This window comes from Callorhinus ursinus, unplaced genomic scaffold, assembly GCF_003265705.2.
Source record: "Callorhinus ursinus isolate GAN/ISIS: 27379988/994484 unplaced genomic scaffold, GSC_fseal_2.0 scaffold3, whole genome shotgun sequence".
NCBI classification, from domain to species: domain Eukaryota; kingdom Metazoa; phylum Chordata; class Mammalia; order Carnivora; family Otariidae; genus Callorhinus; species Callorhinus ursinus.
This window is the reverse complement of record NW_027397065.1, coordinates 32602374-32625399: the sequence shown is the minus strand read 5'-3', so window position 1 is coordinate 32625399 and position 23026 is coordinate 32602374. Positions and strand designations below refer to the sequence as shown.

The window sequence follows — 23026 nt, the reverse complement described above, 5'->3', positions numbered from 1 at the left end:
TACTATTACCGCATGATCCAGCAATCCCACTCCTGGACAGTTACCCAATTTTTTAAAAAGATTTTATTTTATCTATTTGTCAGAGAGAGACAGAGAGAGAGAGAGAGGGAGCGCACACACAAGCAGGGGGAGCGGCAGGCAGAGGGAGAAGCAGGCTCCCGACTGAGCAGGGAGCCCGATGCAGGACTCGATCCCAGGACCCTGGGACCATGACCTGAGCTGAAGGCAGACGCTTAACCAACTGAGCCACCCATGTGTTCCAAGTTACCCAATTTTTAATTAACATTTATATAGACATCGGTATCAGTATAAGAATGTGCATAGTGGCTTTATTTGTAAATGCTAAAAATTGGAAACAACTCATAAGTCCTTCATCTGATAAACTGATAAACTGCAGTATATGTAGTATAGAATACTGCTTAGCAGTAAAATAATAAACGACTGGTACATGGATGAACCCCAAATTCATTATGTTAAGTGAAAGAAACCAGACTCAAAAACCAATGTACTGTATGATTCCATTTATATGATAATTTAGAAAAAGCGTAACTATAGGGAGAGAAAACAGATGAGTGATTGCCAGGACCTAGAGGTGATGGGGTGAGGTTGACTACAAAAAGACCAGGGGACTTTGGGGTGATGAAACTTATCTATATTGATTGGAGTAGTAATTGTACAACTTTATGTACTTGTCAAAACTTGTAGAACCGTACTCTAGAAAAGGTGAATTTTACTGTATACCATTCAATCTCTTAAAAAAACAAAGCAATAAGGGCACCTGGGTGGCTCAGTCGTTAAGCGGCTGCCTTCGGCTCAGGTCATGATCCCAGGGTCCTGGGATCGAGCCCCGCATCGGGCTCCCTGCTCAGCGGGAAGCCTGCTTCTCCCTCTCCCACCCCCCCCACTTGTGTTCCCCTCTGTCGCTGTGTCTCTCTCTGTCAAATAAATAAAATCTTTAAAAAAAAACAAAAACAAAAAAGCAATAAAACAAAGTTACGGTATTGACCTGGAGGTTTAATTTTCAAGAATATATATATGTTTATTTTTTTTAATATTTTATTTATTTATTCATGAGAGTCAGAGAGAGAGGCAGAGGCAGAGGCAGAGGGAGAAGCAGGCTCCCCGCCTAGCAGGGAGCCCGATGCGGGACTCGATCCCAGGACCCTGGGATCATGACCTGAGCCGAAGGCAGACGCTTCACCATCTGAGGCACCCAGGCGCCCCAAGAATACATATGTTTAAAGATGTTTATCATTTGGGGCTCCTGGATGGCCTTGTCGGTTAAGCGTCCCATTCTTAACTTCAGCTCAGGTCATGATCTCAGGGTCATGGGACAGAGCCCTGTGCTGGGCTCTGCACACACTCAGCAGGGAGTCTGCTTGAGATTCTCTCTCTTCCTCTGCCCCCCCTTCCTCACATACACACACTCTCTCTCTAAAATAAATAAATAAATCTTTTAAAAATAGCATGTTTATCATTTTATAGTCTACAGCATTGAAAAACTAAAAATAACCCAAATATCCAACAATGGAGAAGTGGTTAAATAAATAGGGTATAAGACAAGTGCAAATTAAGTCCACACCCATATCACTTATCTATAAGATTGGCAAAAATCCAAAAGTTCCACAACATGCTCTATAGATGATACTGCGAGGAAACAGGCTGGTGGGAATACAAAATTTTACATCTCATGTAAAGGGGAATGGACAACATCTAGCAAAAATCCTACACATTGTGGGAGCTGTAAGGCTTCATGTCTGATACTGCAACTTGAATTCTGCAAGGCAGTCAGTCAGGAAGCATAGATGGATATATGGATATAAAATGAGAGAGCACAAGGACAAGCCATCCACAGACATGAGCTGAAACCCATGAGGACAGACCGAAACTGATGCCAGTTCTTCCTCCCTCCAACCTTGAGGAACTGGGTGTCTTGCAGAAGGTGGTGTCCTTCTCACTGAGCTAGATATCCACAAGGCCTAGGAGCTGTAGAAACTGAATGACAATGCAAGGGGAGGTGGGGCCAACAACAAGGAGTTGTAGGCCTGGATTTTGCCCTGTGCCAAACCAGTGAGCCAGTAAATAAGCTACGATGTGTGTTAGCCACAAAAGTACCTGCCCCAAGCTTCTGGGCCTGAAAACCAAAATGGCTGCAGCTTCTCCTCTGCCCATCAAGTTTCATGGGAAAATATCTCTTGTCAACCACCCTAACTATAAACATAGAGGGACGCTCAGCCTAGCCAAGTTGACCCATTATAATGCCGCGAAAACCTGATAAAAACACAAACTGATGCATGTAGGAGGCTCTTCATTGCTGTACCAATTGCAAGAGCACACAACTGAAAACAACCCAAACGTCCGTTAACAGGGAACTGTAACCAGTAAACTAGAGTACATCCATACTGTGCGGCTATAAAATGGGATGTGAAGGAAAAAAAAAGCCTTTATATGCTGTGCCATGGAGTGATGTCCAAGATACGCTGCTAAGTGAGGGAAAAAGAAAACAAGAGATGCAAAACAATGAGTATAACATGTTGCCTTTTACCTAAGAAAATATTTCCCAGTTCTGTCCATTGGAAAGTCCTAGAAAAACAACTAACTCCATAGCAACAAGCACCATTCCACAACTAGAATGTGGTCTCTAATCCCATTCCCACTAAAGGGATCAGGATCCTTAAAGAAATGGTTGAATCCAGGTTGGGGGTAGGAAATGTATAAGGTAAGCCTAGAATATTCCTTTTTTTTTTTAAGATTTTATTTTTATTTATTTGACAGCAAGAGAGGGAACACAAGCAGGGGGAGTGGGAGAGGGAGAAGCAGGCTTCCCGCTGAGCAGGGAGCCCGACGAGGGGCTGGATCCCAGGACCCTGAGACCACGACCGGAGCCGAAGGCAGATGCTTAACAACTGAGCCACCCAGGCGTCCCAAGCCTAGAATATTCTATCATACTAGAAAGTAATGTCATTTCACAAAGACATTAAAGCCAACTTGAAGGGCATCTCACTGCCAAAATTTTTGAGCAACAAAAAAAATTATTGAAATAAGTTGAAATACTAGCTATGTTAAAATTCATGTGTACGTGAAGATGATAAAAAAAACTTAGTCATCTTCATAGGTAAAACAAGTAAATGGAAGATACAATCACTTATGGACTATTTTTCAGGGTAGCCAAATAGTTGATAAGGGCAAGTTCTCCTTTATAGAAGAATTCTTGTTAATAAATGCAGAGAGAGTGATAAAATTAGAAATAATGAAAAGAGGCAGTGATCAGTCAAAACTTAGGTGAATGGAGAACTTCATAAAGGAAGAATTAGGCTGACAATAGCTGAACATAACACCATAAAAAGAGAGGCAACCAGACAGTATCTGCCTCTTGTCGCAACAGGATGTATTCCCACCACCTATGAAGTGTTCTTGTCAGGAAGGTGAACACGATTCTGGTGAAGCTTCTATATCACAGCTGTCCCACAGAAACCTTCTGCAGTGATGGAAATGTTTTTATGTGCTATCCCATACATAGCTATTTAGCACTTGGCCAGTGAGACTGAGGAACTGACTTTTACATTTTAGTTAATTTTAACTAATTTAAATTTAAGTAGCCACCTGTAGTTAGTGGCACCCACTAACCATTTGACAGAGCAGCTGTAGTTCTGACTGCTAACTTAAAGAAACTACAGGGGATAAAGGGACATGTTAAGTGACAACACGTCTTCCTGCGTAACGTGTCGACCTTGTTTGCATCCTTATTCAAACAAACCAACTGTGAGACAATCAGGGAAATCTCAACTGGCTAATTCATAATATTAGTAATTATGTAAAATTTTGATTTCGATCATAATGGTATTACATTTAGGTTTTGAGGAATTGTTCTTATCTCTTAAAGATACATACTTAAGTATTTATAGATGAAAATATACATGTCTGGGATTTTCTTTAAACAATCTGGCAGAGGAGAGACTAACAGTGGGAGGGTATATATGAAATAAGAGTAGTTATATGTTGATAACTGTTGAAGCTGAGTGATGGGTATATGGGTATTCAACAGAATATTCTAAATTTCTGTGATGGTTGAAAATTTCCATCACAAAATGCGTTAACAAATGAAGGAATAAATAAAACCTGGAATTAAAACAAGAGCATATATGTACATCCTATGGACTATTTTTTTTTTTAAGATTTTTATTTATTTATTTGACAGAGAGAGACACAGTGAGAGAGGGAACACAAGCAGGGGGAGTGGGAGAGGGAGAAGCAGGCTGCCTGCTGAGTAGGGAGCCTGATGCAGGGCTTGATCCCAGGACCCTGGGATCATGACCTGAGCTGAAGGCAGACGCTTAAAGACTGAGCCACCCAGGCGCCCCCATCCTATGGACTATTATGCAGCTCCTAAAAAGAAAGCAGTGGGCCTCAAATATTATATCATGGAAAGACAGCTAAGTTACATGAAATCAAGAAGGGAAGTTGAGGAATAATTGCTATGGTTTGAATGCTTATGTCCCCACAAAATTCCTATGTTGAACTCCTAACCCCCTTGGTGATTGTATTAGGAGGTGCGGCCTTTGGGAGGTGATTAGGTCAGGAAAATGGAGCCCTCATGAATGGAATTCGTGTGCTTATTAAAGGAGTCCTGGGACGCCTGGGTGGCTCCACAGGGTCTGGTGGCTTAAACAACAGAAATTTATTTCTTAGTTTTTGAGGCTGGGTTAGGATGCCTGCTGATTCAGTTCCTGGAAAGAGCTCTTTTCTGGCTTGCAGATGGCTGCCTTCTCCTACATACTCACATAGCTGAGAGAGACAGCAAGCTCTGATGTCTCTTCCTCTTCTTATAAGGGTACCAGCCCTATTGAATCAGGGTTCATCTTTATGACCTCATTTAACCTTTATCACTTCCTCATAGGCTCTGTCTCCAAATACAGTCACATTGAGGGTTAGGGCTTCAACAGATAAATTTGGGGGGGGGGAACACAGACATTCAGTCCATAATATTTGCTAAAGCATCATTTCTTACAGTAAAATTATGGAGATAATTTTAGTGTCCATCAATGGAAAAATGGACAGGTAAATTATAACATACCCATATTATGTACTAGTGTAGGGAAATGTCCAAAGGTATATATATATTTTTTATTTTTTTTTAAAGTAGGTTCCATACCCAGCATGGAGCCCAATGTGGGGCTTGAACTCACAACCCTGAGATTAAGACCCGAGCTGAGATCAAGAGTCGGATGCTTAACCGACTGAGCCACCCAGGCACCCCACCAAAATATATTCTTGAATAAAGCAAGCAAATTGAACAAAGCAACTTGAACAATATATGAATCATCCACATTAAAAAACATACAAAAGACCCTCCAACTATATCATCTCTCTCTGTATAGATAGGCAGATAGTCTGGAAGGAAAAAAGTCACACACAGCTATTAGTGGTGACTAACCCTTGGGGATATGGAAAGAGAGGCACTTTTACTTTTCCATTCTGTATAGGCCTAAATAATTTTAATTTAAGAAGTGAGCAATCGTTATATTTGTAAATCTGAAAAAATGCGATAGTTTTTTTTTAACTGCTTGATTCCACGAGATAACAGCTAGACTAGGTGCTTAAAATATTTAAAAAACAAATGTATTTATTTATATGAGATATGGTTCCTACATGGCTCAGGCTCTGTGCAGAGCTGCATTTGAATAATCATGGCCCAGAATCCAGAAAGAAAGTACAAAGTAGTTCCAACTGATACTAGCATGGGCTCAAAGAATACTAACCTCTGGTCCTCCACTCTCCTATAGCTCATGAGACTTTCTCATTCTTTCTCATGCCCAAATCTTTTTTTTTTTTAAGATTTTATTTTTAAATAATCTCAAATCCTCTGCTTAGTCCTCCCTCAGCTCTTTACATATATATCCTTCTAAGTTTCAGGATTTTCTCTAGCGATTGGCCATACTCTGCATCTCAAAGGATCCAAGAACCAGATTGGTGAAGACTCTTCTTCAGTTGGGGGTGGGGAACAGCTTGTTCCCTTTCACATATTAGTTTCACTGATTTCTCTAGATTTAGAATTATGATTCTGTTAATTAATAGTTGATTCACCTGTATTATAGTTTATCTTCCCAACTAGATTGTATTTGGAGAAGGTGGGGCACCGCTCTCACTATTTTTATTCCTTCCACTATTTCTTAAATTATTTCATCTGTTGATGTAAACAAGATAATTTAGGGGAATCCTTATAAAGGCACCAGTGCCCAGAGGCTCCAGGGGTGGGAGAGCCTCTATCAAAATGTAGCTTTTTTTTTTTTAATTTTATTTATTTGACAGAGAGAGCACAGGCAGGGGGAGTGGCAGGCAGAGAGAGAGGGAGAAGCAGGCTCCCCAAGGAGCAGGGAGCCCGACGCCGGGTTCGATCCCAGGACTCTGGGATCATGACTTGAGCCGAAGGCAGTCACTTAACCAACTGAGCCACCCAGGCGCCCCAAGATGTAGCTTTTTTAGAATAATTTCCAAACTCACTCCCAAAGAGTCTAATTGAGGTCTCTGCATTTCTTATAAGTCATATGTTTTCCTCACAGGTCAGAACAGGCTTAGCAGTATTAAAGATTAAGAACTGCACTGCCTCAGAGACTGGACCCCCACCTATCCCTCCAAACTCTTTTAGAGGGATGTTAGCATTGACTTTGAGCTAGAGCATCCTGTCTTACCACTTCATCCATTTGGGCACTTGGCCCGTTTCCTTGTTCCCAGAGTGGGTATAGTCACATCTGCCTCAAAGGATCTTACATAGGGACATATTGTGGGTATGCAGCCCTTTTAAAATCTTGGGTCTGGAGAAATCAACCAGGCTTGGTTCTTGCCCTGCTCATATGGAAGAGGTTCACTCAGTCCCCTTTAGGCCCCTAAATGACATAAAGATGAGGGATTTCAACTTCAGAGATGTTTCCTCAGAAAAGAAAGAGCTATAAAAGCAGTAGTCCGGACAGTAGCTACATCTTTTCTCCCCAACAAAGAATAATCGGTAATCCACTGTTCTGGCACCTGAAGCTCTAACTTTGGGTTAACAATGAACTCTGAGCCCAAGCCTTTAGGTAAGTTAAAATCCCAGGCGGTTATGCTTGTCTGGAGGCCTGAGAGGCACGAAGTGATGGAGAAAGATGAACCGAACTGCTCTCTGGCTCACTTACAACCGGCACGCCCTCCATACCTAGTACCGTTAAGGGTGGCCGTCGCCATTTTGCAGGGTGGGCAGCGGAGAATCCCGGCGCTAGGCCGGCCCGCCAGAGCCGGAGAGGACGTGGAAGGGTTGGAGGGGGGTAGCGCGCGCTACTAAGGGAAAGCACGCGTGCGCACAGGCGGAGGCGGCGGAGGGGTGGGGCCGGGGTACGAGTGCGCGTGCTCGGTGGGAGCCCGCGAAGTACCTGGAGGAGGTGGGGGGCGAGGTAGAAAAGAGTGGGGTCGAAGAGCGCTTGCGCGGGAGGGCGACCGTCCGGGGAGGGGGGCTCCCGAGCACGCGCGCGGAGACGGGACTTAGGAAGCTCTCGCGAGATCTTCACGTTGCTATATATGTGCGCAGGGAGCCCGCGTCCTTTCCCTGGTGTGATTCCGTCCTGCGCGGCCGTTGTGTGGAACAGTAGTCGTTTATCTCCGTCCGCCTTCTCTTCCACCTAAGTGCGTGCCACCACCCCATGGAAGATTCGATGGACATGGACATGAGCCCCCTGAGGCCCCAGAACTATCTTTTCGGTAAGTGCTGGGGGGTTGGGGCGAGGCCGAACAGGGCCTGGTGGCTTTGGCGGGGCGGGGGGGGGGCGGGAATCTTCCTTAGGCCTGGGCTGGTAGGGAAAGCTAGGCAGGCTAGAGGCCTGAGGGAGGGAAGCGAGGTGCCCAGGCCTTGCAGCCGAAGAGATGGGAGGTCAAGAGAGGAGAGCTGGAGCTCGAAGCGGTGGAAGGAGGGGCGGCCTGAAGCCTGGGGCAGGAGCGATCGGAGGCCCAGGGCCTGAGGTAACGTAGAACCAACAAGCTGAGGATTCGGCTTTGCCTGGGGGCACGCGGTAGAGCCACGGGCATGATTTCCTCTCGGGCTGTGTGATTTCGTAGGCTTGTGATTCCTGACTAGTGTCTTTGATGCTGGGCCCAGGCTTGGTGCTGGAGGTTGTGGGAGTCCGTGGTGTGGAACATGGTCTTACTTTCTGGGGGTAAAGGGTATTTAGAGCCTGGCGTTGTCCTTAGGCTTCAAGAGTGCGGAGCTCTAGCGCCGAGATTCAGCCCTGGTCCCTCGGCCGGTGGTGGGGGGAGGGGAGGTGCGGCCGGGCGTGAGGAGGCCGCAACCGCTGGGAGCACGTGGTTGCCACGTGGTTGGGGGGAGGAGGGGGTGTGGGCACTACATCCGGGTCTCCCTGGTGTCTTGTCACCCCGGAGCCTGGCATCCTGGGGCTTAATTGAAGCTCTTGGGCGGGAAGTGTTCGGTGAAGTGGCTGGTAGAGCCAAGATTCTGAAAGTCTTTGTTCAGTGCTTAATATCTACGATGGCAGTTCTCATTTATAGAGCTTTTTTTTTTTATCTCACATTGAGAGATGGAATTAGCCCACTTTGCAGATGACGATACTGATGCTCAGAACTGAAGTGACTTAACGAAGGCGGTACTTGTAGGTAAATAGAGACTAGGTGGATCTAAACCAAGAGCCTTGCCTCTAGAACTGGTGCTTTATTTATTTATGGAGGGGAGGCTGTTGGAAACAGCCTTCTGTGCCGCGTTGAGCAAACAGCTTTTTTGAGAAGATGGGAAATGTGTGTAGGGTTCAGTTTGGGTCAATAAGAGCTGGTACTGTTTTGGAATCTTCCCTCCCCTCTCCAGAACGCAGTACCATACATAGTAGAAAGAGGCCAGCTTTAGTTTTCAGTCTTAATGAAATTAACTGTAAGCCCTCTCTTTGTCAGGCTTGGAAGTTAAGTGCAAATCCTGCTCCACATTTGTTTCTTTGTGTATCATGCTGATATTTGTTAACTGAGATAACATTTAGGCATCTTTGTACCCGTTACTGTTAGATGGCAATTAAATGGAATCATTTAATTAAAATGTTATTCCGATGGTACATCAAACAATTGCCTTTTGATGGAATGGGAGTAGATAACTTGCACTATACATTAAGGTTTTAATTCCTAACCGTTTTGAATAGCCAGGGTTTCTGATCAGTTTATACCCTATTTTTGTGTTAATCTTTTCTATTGGAAATATCCCTAGGATGTATCTATTCTTAAATATAATTTCTGAGGATAATTTAATGTACATCATTTCTGTTGATTTCAAAGATGGGATACTGACCCCTGTAGCAAGTTTTGGTTCTTTTACATTTGTAGTTTTTCTCTTGTAAGTATAAACTGTTCATGTAGGTGTTCGTGTAACCATTCTCATTTCTAAATTTGCCACTTCTCTTGGGTGCTTAGGTAGGTAATTCATCTTTTTAAACAGTAGGATTTTATCAATATTGTACATCAGACTTAGTTTCAGATACTGGTTTCACTTCCAGATTTACTAGATCTTCAAGCTTGTTTCTTCCTAAAAACGGTAATTAGTGTAGTTGAAAATGAAATACTGTTTAGTGGGAAAGTGGAATTTATAAAGCTCTGTGTGGATGTTATTTGATGTTTACAGACATTTGTGTTTAAGAAATCCAGGAATAGCTACTTCTGCCTTGCTTCCTGGTAGCTAGAACAGTAGAAAACTCGTTCAGAGATTAAGTGTTACCTTTTTGGTTGTCTTTAAGTTTTCAGTGTTACTTTTTTTTCATTACAGGTTGTGAACTAAAGGCTGACAAGGATTATCACTTTAAGGTGGATAATGATGAAAATGAGCACCAGTTATCTTTAAGAACGGTACTTAAATTTTCCAAACTACACTACTTTTCTTGATATCAGCTTATTCCTTTTTGTGTGACTTAACACTTTCGTAATATCTTATAACTGAGTATTGTATATACATGATAATGTACCTGTGGTATAAAACTTGGCATCTTTACCTCTCGTTTGGTAATCATGTGAAGTTCAGTCACACTACTGTTCATCATTCCACATTTATGTACTTTGTTTCTTTGGCTGCATTATAAAACCCTTTAGGGCAGCGATGATTCTTTTTTGTACTCCCCAGTAAGGCCTGTAGCCTTATTGCCTAACTTGTGGTAGGTGGCCAGTAAATGTTAAGTGATCCATACTGGGGGTAGCTGATACCTACAACTATGCCATCAAACATATTTCTCTGCATTTGTTCAAATGTGTCAAGTATGAGAAATTGATTGGCAAGGTGACATAAAACTTGAAGAAAATGTGTACAAATTAGTTTTCTTTCAGTGGTGATAATAGGTTTATAATTGCCTTTTTTATTTTTTTTTTTGAAGACAAATTTTGGGATTGTAAAATAGAAACTTAAGCTGAAATAACTATCTTTGTTCACAGGTCAGTTTAGGAGCTGGTGCAAAGGATGAATTGCACATTGTTGAAGCAGAGGCAATGAATTATGAAGGCAGTCCAATTAAAGTCACACTGGCAACTTTGAAAATGTCTGTACAGCCAACGGTAAGGGCACTTAAACTTTGGGTTTTATGTCAAGGTCTAATTGTATTGGATTAAAGTAGATGTCATTTAGGTTACACCAAGGACCTAGAAGGAGGAATTTCCTTTGGTTCTTCTAGTAGCAGTAGCTGTGTCTTTTGTCACTGTGGTGGTGAATGATCACTCTTGAACATAGTGGTTTGCTACTTGTTTGTCAGAAGTGGAAAAACAGGTTCACTGGTTTGTTCATTTGGTTTATGAGTTTGCTTGTAATGCCTATAAACGCAAACATTTTTCTAAGTCTGTTGTGAACAGGTTTTTATACCGAACCTTTAACCTTAGAAGTTTCTCCTTTTTAGGTTTCTCTTGGGGGCTTTGAAATAACACCACCTGTGGTCTTACGGTTGAAATGTGGTTCAGGGCCTGTGCATATTAGTGGACAGCACTTAGTAGGTATGTTATTATGTATTATGCTGTCTATCCTCAAATGCAGTTGCTTTGTTCCCTATTTGAAATTTGAAAAGCATGTTTAGTTCTAATACTATTGTTTTTGTAATTGTTCAAAATGGAAATAACTGGAAAAGCTTTTTTTTTTTTTACATTTAAGACCTAGTAGAATATTAGCCTTGAAAAGTACTTTTTAAAAAATATTTCTGTTCCCAATTTGCTGTTTTTCTAGTAGTCTTTGTTTTTAAATGCTCATTACTGTACGTTATGCCCCTTCTTTCTGAGTTCTTGCTTGTTGGTTGAGTTTTAATAGCAGCTAACAAATTTTATTTTAGCTGTGGAGGAAGATGCAGAGTCAGAAGATGAAGAGGAAGAGGACGTGAAACTCCTTAGTATATCTGGAAAGCGTTCTGCTCCTGGAAGTGGTAGCAAGGTTCCACAGGTAGGTGAAATTACTGCAGATACCGTATTCTGGCCTTTACTTTTGTGATTAAGGTCAGCACTTAATCATGATTTTAGGGGTGTGTATATGTTTATATATATATGTGTACTTTTTTTTTTTAAGAAAAAAGTAAAACTTGCTGCTGATGAAGATGATGATGAAGATGACGACGATGATGATGATGATGAAGAGTAAGTATGCTTTTAGAAGCTTGACAGTTGTATGGGGAGTAGTTTATGAAAATTAATTACTACAGTCATCCTGTGAAATTAATACAATTAAAGGGTAAATGGTCTGTGGTTGTCACATTGAATTAAAATAAATGAATTAAAGAATATTTTTGGGATTAAGAGCCTTTAAAATGCTGCAGTGTATTACAAATTTTCAAAAGAATATGCAGCATTTCCCAAATGTATTTGACTAGATACACCTTTTTTCTGAGGAAGATTTAGTGAATCTCTGGTAACAAGTCTGTTGGTACTTTTTTTATTGAATAGTATATCCTAAGTGGTTGGGTAGAAAGCATCTGAATGGTTCCAGCTACATTCATTTTTTAAGTTGTCACTTGATTTTTTTCCCCCCATAAAGGATTTTGGCTCATAGTTCTTTAGTCCTTACTGGTAAAGTAAGATTCTTCTAAAAGAGATTAAGAAGGGGTGCCTGAGTGGCTCAGTCTGTTGGGCCTCTGCCTTCTGCTCAGGTCATGATCCCCCAGGGTCCTGGGATCAAGCCCTTCAACGGGGGATCTGCTGCTCCCACTGCCCCTCCCCCTGCTCGTGCTCAGTGTGTGTGTGCATGTGCGCGCGCACTCTCTCAAGTAAATAAAATTTTAAAAAGATAAAGATTTTCGAGGAAGATTTTCGAGGAGGATTTAATATTTGGAAACAATTTGATGATAGATTTATTAAACTTGATCAGGCTAAGGTAGAGTTACATGCACACTACAGAATAAAATGCTGTTTGTAATTGGTCTTTCCTATGTGCAGTAATATCAGTAATTTCTGTTAAGTTGAACTTCGAATTACTTGTCAGCTTTGTTCCTGAGTTCCCAGGTTGGTCCATATGTATTTATTGAAAACATAATTCAAATAAAATCTAAGAAAGTCTGATCTAACACATACTAGGTAATGATCAAATATGAGAGTTAAGTTTTCAGTAACTTCAACTAGCCAAGCTGGTAGTTCTTAAAAAAAAACCTTTGAGCATGAGAGTTGAAGGCAGAAAGTAGGAAAAGACAAAGTTGAATGCTTAAAAAACTCAAGATTACCCCCCAAACAGTGTAGTTGGTGTTTTACTGTTAACTAGTTTTGAGAATAGTTATCGTTAGTCAGAATTAAAATGATATACCCCAAGAGAAGAATGGGAAATGGACTAAAAAGAGAAATGAGGAATATGAATGGTGTATGTACTTAAATTTTAATTTAATTTAGTCCTTGATTTTAAATTACCTTTGTGTAGGTTTACTGTTTATGTCCAGTAGCATATTCAGTGAGGAGATAATCCCTTCTAGGAAGGCTTTGGAGTAGGACCCGATGATTATCTTGATTCTGCTGGGGTTTTGAAAGATTTCTGGTCTTTAAAATGGGTATATTTCCTGATATAACCACAGTGTAGAATAGTTTTGTGTTCTTCCTCTAAGTTCCCTCTAAGTTGTCTTCATGTTTGGTAGTGCGGGAGGAATGAAATAAATACATATAGATGTTAATCAAGGTCCAAATTTTCATATAAGGGAAAAAAGGGCGGGTAGTCAGATAAATGTATAGGTAAGGATAGTTATTTTAAGACTGATAAAATTGGTTTTATAGAAATCCTTGTTACCTTGTTTCTAGTGTGGCAAGGAACATACAGGGATTGGGTCCTAAAGTCAAAATTGACAGAATCACTTTAAAGGACCTATATGTGTGTGTGTATATATAGCTTTACACGTACTACATGATACTAGGGCATCATATTAAATTTACCCCAGTTCTGGAAAGATGGGTGTTTTCTTTGGTGCACAGAGATGAAGTTGATCCTGTTTTAAATTTAGAGACTACGTAATGTGGAAAAGAAAAACACTGCCTGGTATAAAAGTTAGGTTTGTGAAGTAATTAAAGCATGAACTAGAGCCACTATTAGCTAATACTTAAATGGACTTCTCAGATTAGATTTTTCCTCCTAATTCACCTATTTAGAATTAGAATGTACTATTCAGTGGTTCTGAAGTTATATTGCACAATTGTGCAGTCATCACAATTTTAGAACATTTCCTCAAAAAGAAACCATACTATATAACCGTTTATATTCCCCAGCTCTAGTCAACCACTAACGTACTTTGTCTTTTATAGATTTGTCTATTTTAGATATTTCATGTAAATGGAATCGTACATACAACATGTGATTTTTGTCTTGAGTTTTTAAGAACCATGCATGTTGTAGCATTACTAGTACTTGTCTTGATATAATTAAGTTGTAAGAGGTTTTTTTATGTTTGGGGACAAGCACCTTATCAGATACAATTCACAAATATTTTCTCCCATTCAGTGGATTGTCTTTCCGCTATTGAGTTATGGTATTCTTTGCACAAAAGTTTCTTTCTTTATTCCCTTCTTTGTAATTGAAGCGTAGTTGACCATACGGTGGTCACATTGTATGTGCACATTAGCTTAAATTTTTGTTTTTAATGATTTGTGAAGTCCATTTTATTTCTTTGGCTGCTTGTGCTTTTTGGTATTAAACCTAAGAAGCCATTGCCAAATCTTTTGAAACCTTTACTATGTTCTATATTTAGATTTTTGATACATTTTGAATCCATTTTTGTGTGGTGTGGTTACGGGAACCAACTTAAATTCTGCCTGTGGATTTCTAGTTGTCCCAGCACCATTTGTTAGACTTTTTTCACCATTGAATTGACAGTCTGATCACTGTTGTTGAAAATAATTACTATAAATATATGGGTGTATTTCTGGACTCCTCAGTTCCATTGATGTGTGTCTGTCCTTAAACACTGGTAAAACATCTTGATTTCTGTTGCTTTGTAGTTGTTGTGGGTTTCCTTTGAAAAAACACTTAAGTGAATCCTCCAACTTTGCTCTTTTTCAAGATTGTTCTTGGCTGCTTTGGGTTCTTGAATTTTGATACAGATTTTAGGATCATTTTCTACAGAGAAGCTAGCTGGGACTCTTCAGGGTTATGATGAATCTGTAGATTAATTTGGAGAGTTGCTACCTTAGTAAGAATGTTTCCACTGATCTGTGAACATAAGTTGTGTTTCTATTTAATTTCTTTAAACTGCGATCTCCAATTTTTATATTTTTTCATTTAGTTGTAAAAGAATACAATATTTACCATCTTAACTATTTTTTAAGTGTACAGTTTAGGAGTACTAGCCATATTCATACTGTAGTAGATCTTAGATAACTCTTTCATCTAGTAATACTGAAAATAATACTCATTGAATGAAAACCGCTCATTTCCACCATTCTCCAGCCCCTGGCAACCACGAATCTATTTCTGGGTTCTATAAAGACTATAAAAATTACTTTAATGTCTCATTAAGTGGGATCATACAGTATGTGTCTTTGTGTGACTGTTCTGTTTCAGTTAACATAATGTTTTCAAGGTTCATCCATGTTTAACATGTGACAGGATTTCCTTTAAAACTGAATATTCCAGGGGCACCTGGGTGGTGCTCACTTGTTTAGGTGTCCAACTCTTGATTTCAGCTCAGGTCATGATCCTCAGGGTCTTGAGGTAGGACCCCACCCCCCCCCAGGCCCCATGCTTGCTTGCTCGCTCGCTCTCTCAAAAATCTGAATATTGTAATAATAACTACCAAAATCTGAATATTCCATCGGTTGTATATATGACATTTTTTATGTATTTGACTGCTAGTGGTTATTTGGGTTGCTTACACCTCTTGGAAATTGTGAATAATGCTGTAATGAAGATGAACATGCAAATAGCTCTTCAAGATCCTGCTTCTAAATCTTTTGTCAGTCCCCCAAAAATTTGGAAGTTCTTAATGTCTTGATTGACTTAAACTTGTAGGTTCATCCAATTTCTGCATATGCTTTTTTGGCTTATGAGTGCATGGAATCAGTAATAATGACTCATTTCATTTGTAGTGATGATGATGATGATTTTGATGATGAGGAAGCTGAAGAAAAGGCTCCAGTAAAGAAAGTAAGTAGGATACAATGGTATGAGGTTGTCCGAAATAACTAATAACAGAAATGATGGAAATTTTTTAGTGCTTTTCACTTGTTTTGTAATTAACAAAAGCTGGCTTGGGAGGATTTGATGATCTCATACTTAAATTAGTCCTGAGTAGGGTTTTCGTCCTAAAAACTTTCCTAGTGTTGCAGAACAATCTATTTTCTTTATCCATGTGGCCTTCTCCCGCTTTGTTAGTTCAGAATGACTGTCTTAGCCTGACTGCTGCTTTTGTTATGTGGTTTGGGGAAGTTTTATTTGCACTCATGTCTGTTGTGTAGGAGGGCATTGATTAAGATTAATTTCTAATTGCAGTCTATACGAGATACTCCAGCCAAAAATGCACAAAAATCAAACCAGAATGGAAAAGACTCAAAACCGTCAACACCAAGAACAAAAGTAAGTGGCAACATACAAAAACATAGCTTTCATTGAAGTAGTTAGAAAAATTAAAAATTCTCCTGTGAAAGAAGCTAGTCTGAAACTTGACATTGTTTGGAGAATACTTGTAATTGGTGTCTCAAAGAGCTAAAGTGTGCTGGCTGGTAATTATTGTCCTAGATGTATGACTGCTGGCATTCTGGTGGAGGAGGGTGCCAACAGAAAGATTTTTATTGCATTACAAACAGTTGTGTCCTGTAAGGAGTTGGTTGAAAGTATTATTTTATGGCATAGTGTAGTTTTTCAACCCTGGCTGTGTGTTAGAATCTAACAGCTTAAAAGAACCACAGTACCTGGGCTTGGAGATTATTAGAAGCCACAACATGGGCCTCGGGCATTTCAAATTGCATTTACTTGCTTCATCCTTGGGGCCTTTGGGTTTCAATTTTGAAACCTTTTTAAGTGTAGAACTGATCTGGTGTGGAATATAAAAGCAAGCTCAAACTATTCCTATTTTTTACAAGGAAGGATTGTAAATAAGAGTGATTTTCTTGAGAAAAGCCAGGTAGATAGGGGATGGGTCTTAAAAGAGCTGTACTCTAAGGACCTTTTTAAATTCATCTTTTTTTTTCCCCCCAGGGTCAAGAATCTTTCAAAAAACAGGAAAAGACGCCCAAAACACCGAAAGGACCTAGTTCTGTAGAAGACATTAAAGCAAAAATGCAAGCAAGTATAGAAAAAGTGAGTAAAGGGATCTTTCCTGAAAAACTAGATAGGTTTATTCCTTCCTCTGTTAAAATAATAACCATTGTGAAGGCTTGGGACTAGATTATTATTTTTTATTTTTTATATACCTGTCTCGTTTTGTTTTCAGAAATGGAGTTTTTTATATTCATTTCTAATCATGATTTTTCATGTGTATTTGAATTTATATTTCCTTTTCTTTTATAAAAGAAATACAAGTAAGTTTTAAGATTCATTCTGACCTTCGTTCAAGTTTTCCCTTGCTTGTTCTTTTCTTAGTTCAGTAGTTTCCTTTGTTTTTTTTTTTTTTTTTTGGTTGTAAGATGCTACAGAACCAGCAGAGGGCGTTTGAGTCTTTTATAAAATTGCAAGCCTCTGGAAAAGTGGAGACTGGTTGCTTGTTGGTATAGTTAAAAAAATACTCATGACTGACTCTAGTCAAACATTTTCCAGCAAATTTGAGTCCTTTCTATTTGCATTTTATACTAAGATATTAGTGGTCGATATATGTGATATCTTGAATCCTTGATATGCTTTATTTAGTTGCCTTGTGTCTTAGTGGGAATGTGAGAAGAAATTAGCTCTCGTCCTGCTGCTTTTATTGATTGGGAAACTAAACTTACTAAACCTTAGTGAACTTGGACTTGTAGAATAATACGGAATAAACAGTTTAAATGTCTTGAAACATTTGACAACTATAATTTTGTGAGTTAAAATATAAGACCCCAATTAGTGAGAGTAAAGGTGGGATGGTGAGGAAAAGTTGCTGACTCCTTTCCTCATGTTTTTCCTGTGCTTTCTAAGTTTTAACTTGGCTTCAGTAGATTTCCTTGTGCAGTGAGGAGTCAATTGGAAAAATAACATTTAGAACCCGAATGTGTGTGTTTTTGCTTTAGTACTACTGTATACCTTTCTAGTTTCTGGTATCACTGCTTTATTTTTATCCCTTGCATACAATGCTAAAATGACATCTTTTAGATTCCCCCCCCCCATTTTAATATGGTCCTATCTCCTTGGTTTAATTACAGGCGAATTGAACAGTCCTGGGCACTACTGGTAAATTAAACCCAAAGCTGGGGAGAGAAAAAGGAGAGACAAATATAGTCCCTACTGACTGTCATCAACAATCCAGACTGAAGTCTCAGATCCCCTTTCCTGATTGCCACCCACCCACACCCCCTTCCAGGCTGGAAGCAATCTCATTCTTGATCTCCCAAAGCACTTTTCTTGTGACTGCTGTGATTCAGTGACCCCTTACACTTGGCTTTCTATGATGTGTGCATTTGCCTCACCTCTTTGACAATGTTTTAATCACTTTTGTATCTCCCTAGCTGTTCAATAAATATTTTAATGAATCAAATAAGAATGTATGTGACAATAATTTAAAAATGGAAATTACAGTGAGGTTTATTTTCTAGATTATAGAGGCAACTTAAAGGATCTTACACCATACCTCTTGATCACTAGCCTATTTTGTGCCATGATTTCTTTGGCATTCTGAAACCTTGATCTTTTAAAATGCATAAATGCGTAGACGATTCAGGTTACAAGGAAAATTAAAATTTAGTTATCCAAAGAGCAAACAAAGAGGATATACTTAGTATATTAAATAAGATTATTCAAAAGTAGTAAGTGACAAACAATGTTGATTTCTTTGTATATGGTACTCACAAGGGGGGGGTATACATTTATATTTGGTTCTGGGTGGTATGTAATAAGAGTAGGCGATCAGATTGACATTTGAGTCCCTGAAGAATCTGAAGTGTAGCTTATATTTTGTATTTTTAGAGTGGTTGGAGAGAATTTGAAACTTTGACAAACCTATCAATATGGGAATACTATGAAAGATCTAGGTTTTTTTCTCTCATTTAAATGCAATTGATTGACGTATGGCGTATTATTAGTTTCAGAAGTAGAGTTCAGTGACTCATCAATCTTCTATAATACCCAGTGCTCATTACATCACTGTGCCCTCCTTAATGAAAGACCTAGGTTCTAAATATTGTTGCCCAGTAGGTGTTTCTGGGCCTAAAAACAAAGCATTGAAATGAAAGAGTTGAATGAATATGGAATGAACCAATGATCCATGTAATAGCATGAAAATCTGTGAGGAATTTGATAATATCTCAAAAACAGTGTTTCTGTACTTACCCTTAATAATACTTTTGTCTCCTAGGGTGGTTCTCTTCCCAAAGTGGAAGCCAAGTTCATCAATTATGTGAAGAATTGCTTCCGGATGACTGACCAAGAGGTAACTGAGTTTTCAGGAGAGATGACCAAATCCAAGTATTTTATTGTGATTTATTTATAATTCTTTTAGTTTAAGTGTTGGCTTCTTTTAAAAGGTTCCTAACCACAGACAGCACTTCAGATTAAATACATGGGAACTTAAGAGTTTAGTTGGCAGAGATTGAGAAGATGACTCTTTAAGTACATTTTTCTCAACTTTTTATATAGTTGGTAAATTATCTCTTGGTTGCTGAACTCACCTTTACTTTTGGTACTCTGTTGGCTAAGGAAGATTCTGTGGTTTTCCTTGCTGCTCCATTTGAGTACTTGAGGTAGTCTGGACTTTGCTTTCTTGTGCATTGGCAGAGACCATTTCCTCCATAGGTCTTAGGGGAAGCACATTTTACTAAAATCAACCTAAAATGTCAAATCTGGAAGCAAGAATCCAAATTGTAGTTAGTACTCAGTATATTAGTTTGAGTCAACTGTTAAGTATTGTATTTCTTACACATTTTGTCAATAGAAAAAGTTCATGCATTTTTACTGTCTTATTTATGGTTGCTGACTCAGATTTTAAAGGAAAATGTAAAAACAGGTAAGGTTGGTTGCTAGGTGTCTTGTATATACAGAATATTCTGTGTTAAACGGTTTTTGTCAATCCCTAAGCTTCAAAACTTTTTTCAGTGAATGAAGAATTTTGTCAGTTTGAGCTAATTTTCTGCCATTTAGTACTTAGATGACTTAAATGGCAGCACTATTTTTCTCCAGTTTGAAATGCTTTCAAGTGTTTCAACACTGTTTACTGTTGTTGAGTTCAGCCTTTATTGACATGGCGATGAAATTCAATATCACACTCTTTTGGTTGCTATTCTGTTTGTGTACATTTGAACCCCAAAATGCAAGTGTGAATTTTCTGAGTAGTGGATATTTGTTAAACAAAAATGCTTGTGAAACTGCAATATGCAATTGTTAGTTCAATATTGCATAGTGGAAAGTAAGCTGTAAACCAGCATTACTAACAAGGAAGCATAAGACATGATTTCTCCCACTAGTACCAAAGAAAGTGGTGAAATATAATTTGCGATTAAGAAAAATTCAGGGGAAGATAAAATAATAACCAAAGTTGTAAAAGGCCTTCCACACAGTGTATTTTCAGTCTTGGCAGCTGATGACTGAACTCACTGCCTTCAGAAGTATTTGAGTCTGAAATTGGAAGCCTATTTTCAAGTACAAGGGTGAAATTTCTACAATATTAAAAAGTAGTTCTGTTTATTATTACAGAGATTATCAAAACTATAAATGCCTCATGTTTTTACAGCATACCCACAGATAAAGGTCACAATGTATGAAGAAATTTTTCCATTGCTTGTGTAATTTTTTTGTGAAAAAGAGTTGCTTATGAGGATTTGGCTAGTAAAATCCCTTCCAGGTGGGATTTAAGAAATACTAGCAAATCTTTGCAGAAGCTCTTGAATTAAAAGTTAAAACAATTGTACTGCTTTTTGTGGAGAAATGACAGATCAAATTTGGTGAATATTTATGTAAAGATACAATGTTTACTAAAAGTGATGATTCTATAAAAGGTGTTTTGCTGTCCTCGTTCTACATAGTACTACTCAAGTGACATCTGATGTTTCTTTTGACTGGAGTGTCATGTGATTGTTCTTAAACATTTATATTGAACTGAATGAATGGGGGGGTTGTGAGATTTACTTATGTTTGATACTCAGTTCTCTTGTGTTTGAAACCCAGTGGTTGTTGAATAATAGCAGTTGAGAGAATCCTATTTATTTGAAGCACTGAAATCCTACTTTTGTAGAAAAGACTCCAAATGTTCTTAGTTTTAAATGGTTCATTGAATAAAGCCTACTTATTTCTTATATATAGTTTTAAATATCTGTTTAGCAGTAGGATTATGTAAATTCAGAGACGATCAAAGAACTCACTGAAGTACACTCCTTTGTTTAAAGGAATTTGTTAAATCCTGTAGAATTGACAAATATCAAGACTTTTTATTTATATTTTTAAAGATTTTTTAAGAACCCTCACATCCATCACAGGGTTTGAACCACAACCCCAAGATCAAGATTTACATGCTCCACCAACTGAGCCAGCCAGGCATCTCAAGATTTAAAAGAATGTTATTTATGAAAAAGAAATGCCAACTTGAAGTGGATAATTAATAACTAGTTAACTGAGACTGTCATATTTAAAGAACGATTCTTTTATATGGATGTGAATACTAGCATGAGAACAAGTATAGGTTTCATGATGTGTCAAAGGAGGACATAGAAATGGACAGGGATACTTTTGTCAGTAGACCACATTAAATCATTAGATTTTAAGAATGGAAAAGCAGATTATGTCTTGGAAGATGGGTGTTAAGTGATTTAACAAACCCAGATAAGAACAAGTCTGAGTAGTTAATCTGGTGTGTTTCGAGTAAATAAAATTTTTTAGTATGTGTTCCATAGGCTTAGAAATAAATGTGTTTAACTGTGTGTTCTGTATTTTTATGTGCTAAATCTGGCAGCCCTAAAGCAGATGACATTGGCCAAACTGGCCTCTACTCTTGAATTTCATTTATCAAGCTGTTACATACATATTAGTACCATTGACTCTGCTTAGAAAGATTCACATGATTTTATGTCTGATTTGAAGTATTTGAAATTAAATTGTCTGAGTATAAATTTCCTTGAAATCAGTTCTTAATTATGTAGTGGACCTTTTTGGTGGTAGGATGAAAAATAGATACGTTGAACTGTACAAAGAGACATGGTTTAATTTATTGGTGTCTATGAAGTGTTGTGGTTCTTTAACCGCATTTCTTTTTTTTCCAGGCTATTCAAGATCTCTGGCAGTGGAGGAAGTCTCTTTAAGAAAATAGTTTAAACAGTTTGTTAAAATTTTCCGTCTTATTTCTTTTCTGTAACAGTTGATATCTGGCTGTCCTTTTTATAATGCAGAGTGAGAACTTTCCCTACCGTGTCTGATAAATGTTGTCCAGGTTCCATTGCCAAGAATGTGTTGTCCAAAATGCCTGTTTAGTTTTTAAAGATGGAACTCCACCCTTTGCTTGGTTTTAAGTATGTATGGAATGTTATGATAGGACATAGTAGTAGTGGTGGTCAGACAAATGGAAATGGTGGGGAGACAAAAATATACATGTGAAATAAACTCAGTATTTTAATAAAGTAGCACTGTTTCTCTTTCTGTTATTTACCCTTCTTATACTTTGTCAGAGAAATAAATGTACATAGTTAAAAGTGTCAAATAGTACCCTAAAATCCCCTGAGAAGCAGTCCCTGCCCTACCCCTCCAAATAGTTCTGCTTCTCAGAGTTAACCCTTCTATTTTTTGTGAGCATTTAATGTTTAAAGCTTCTCACCTCTTGATAACAGATGATAATTATGACCATGCAAGCATGTTTCCAAATGTTCAGTCAAACCACCTATGCACATTAGCCCAGTTTTTACTGGTAAAATGTGGCATGTTTACACCTTGCAGCAGCTTTTCTCAACTTGGGTTCTTAATCTGAACGAGAACAGAAAATGAATTCCTGTTGACTGTTTTTTGAATTTGCCCAAAATAGCACATAATTTAAACATTTTTAGATTCATGGGGAAAGAATTTATTGCATGTAGTGGTTACAGGAGGACATTCAGGGGCTAATCCTTGGCATCTTTTATCTGTTTTACCCTGTGCCAGTTGCATGATGGTTGTGTAGATTACTATTCTTCCTCTTGTTTTGCTGTGGTGTCTCCGGGTGGTTTGCTAGTATATGAGGAGGTATTTTCTGACTACTTTTAATCTTGAAAAGTCAATTTTTGACATAAAATTCAGTGCTGCTAAATCTTTTCCTCAGAATTTTAATTGTGCCCTTTATGGCTTAGGCTATTGCCGTTTTCATGTGTTGTTTTGTATATGACCCGTTTTCCTGAGAACTGATTAAGATTGCCCTCTTGCTGGTTTCCTGAAATTTTATAATTTGTCTTGTTCTGGGACCTGGGTAGACTGGGTCTGTTCTCCACAGATTCTCCTGTTTGGGGGCATGTTCTT

General features: G+C 38.7%; 1 protein-coding gene across 2 annotated transcripts; it reads left to right on the top strand.

Annotated features, from left to right (window-relative positions):
* The first annotated feature begins 7543 nt into the window (after positions 1-7543).
* NPM1 (nucleophosmin 1) lies at positions 7544-22161 on the top strand. 2 transcript variants are annotated; one of them, XM_025867042.2, is made up of 11 exons: positions 7544-7728; positions 9779-9858; positions 10435-10554; positions 10890-10983; positions 11313-11419; positions 11543-11610; positions 15526-15583; positions 15929-16012; positions 16634-16735; positions 18915-18989; positions 21808-22161. In XM_025867042.2, exons 1-11 carry the CDS (start codon positions 7671-7673, stop codon positions 21844-21846), a joined length of 885 nt encoding a protein of 294 aa, XP_025722827.1. In that variant the 5' UTR covers positions 7544-7670; the 3' UTR covers positions 21847-22161. The 2 variants fall into 2 exon arrangements, with proteins under 2 accessions (XP_025722827.1, XP_025722828.1); XM_025867043.2 differs by lacking the exons at positions 18915-18989; positions 21808-22161 and adding an exon at positions 17767-18097 and having other exon boundaries at positions 7545-7728.
* Positions 22162-23026: the final 865 nt, after the last annotated feature.

Bases quoted from the DNA above. Each gene is read 5' to 3' on its own strand.
- NPM1 (XM_025867042.2), top strand. From the start codon at position 7,671: ATGGAAGATTCGATGGACATGGACATGAGCCCCCTGAGGCCCCAGAAC. The intron at 11,420-11,542 runs GTAGGTGAAATT...TTTTTTTTTAAG, and splicing joins GTGGTAGCAAGGTTCCACAG to AAAAAAGTAAAACTTGCTGC. The intron at 11,611-15,525 runs GTAAGTATGCTT...TTTCATTTGTAG, and splicing joins GATGATGATGATGATGAAGA to TGATGATGATGATGATTTTG.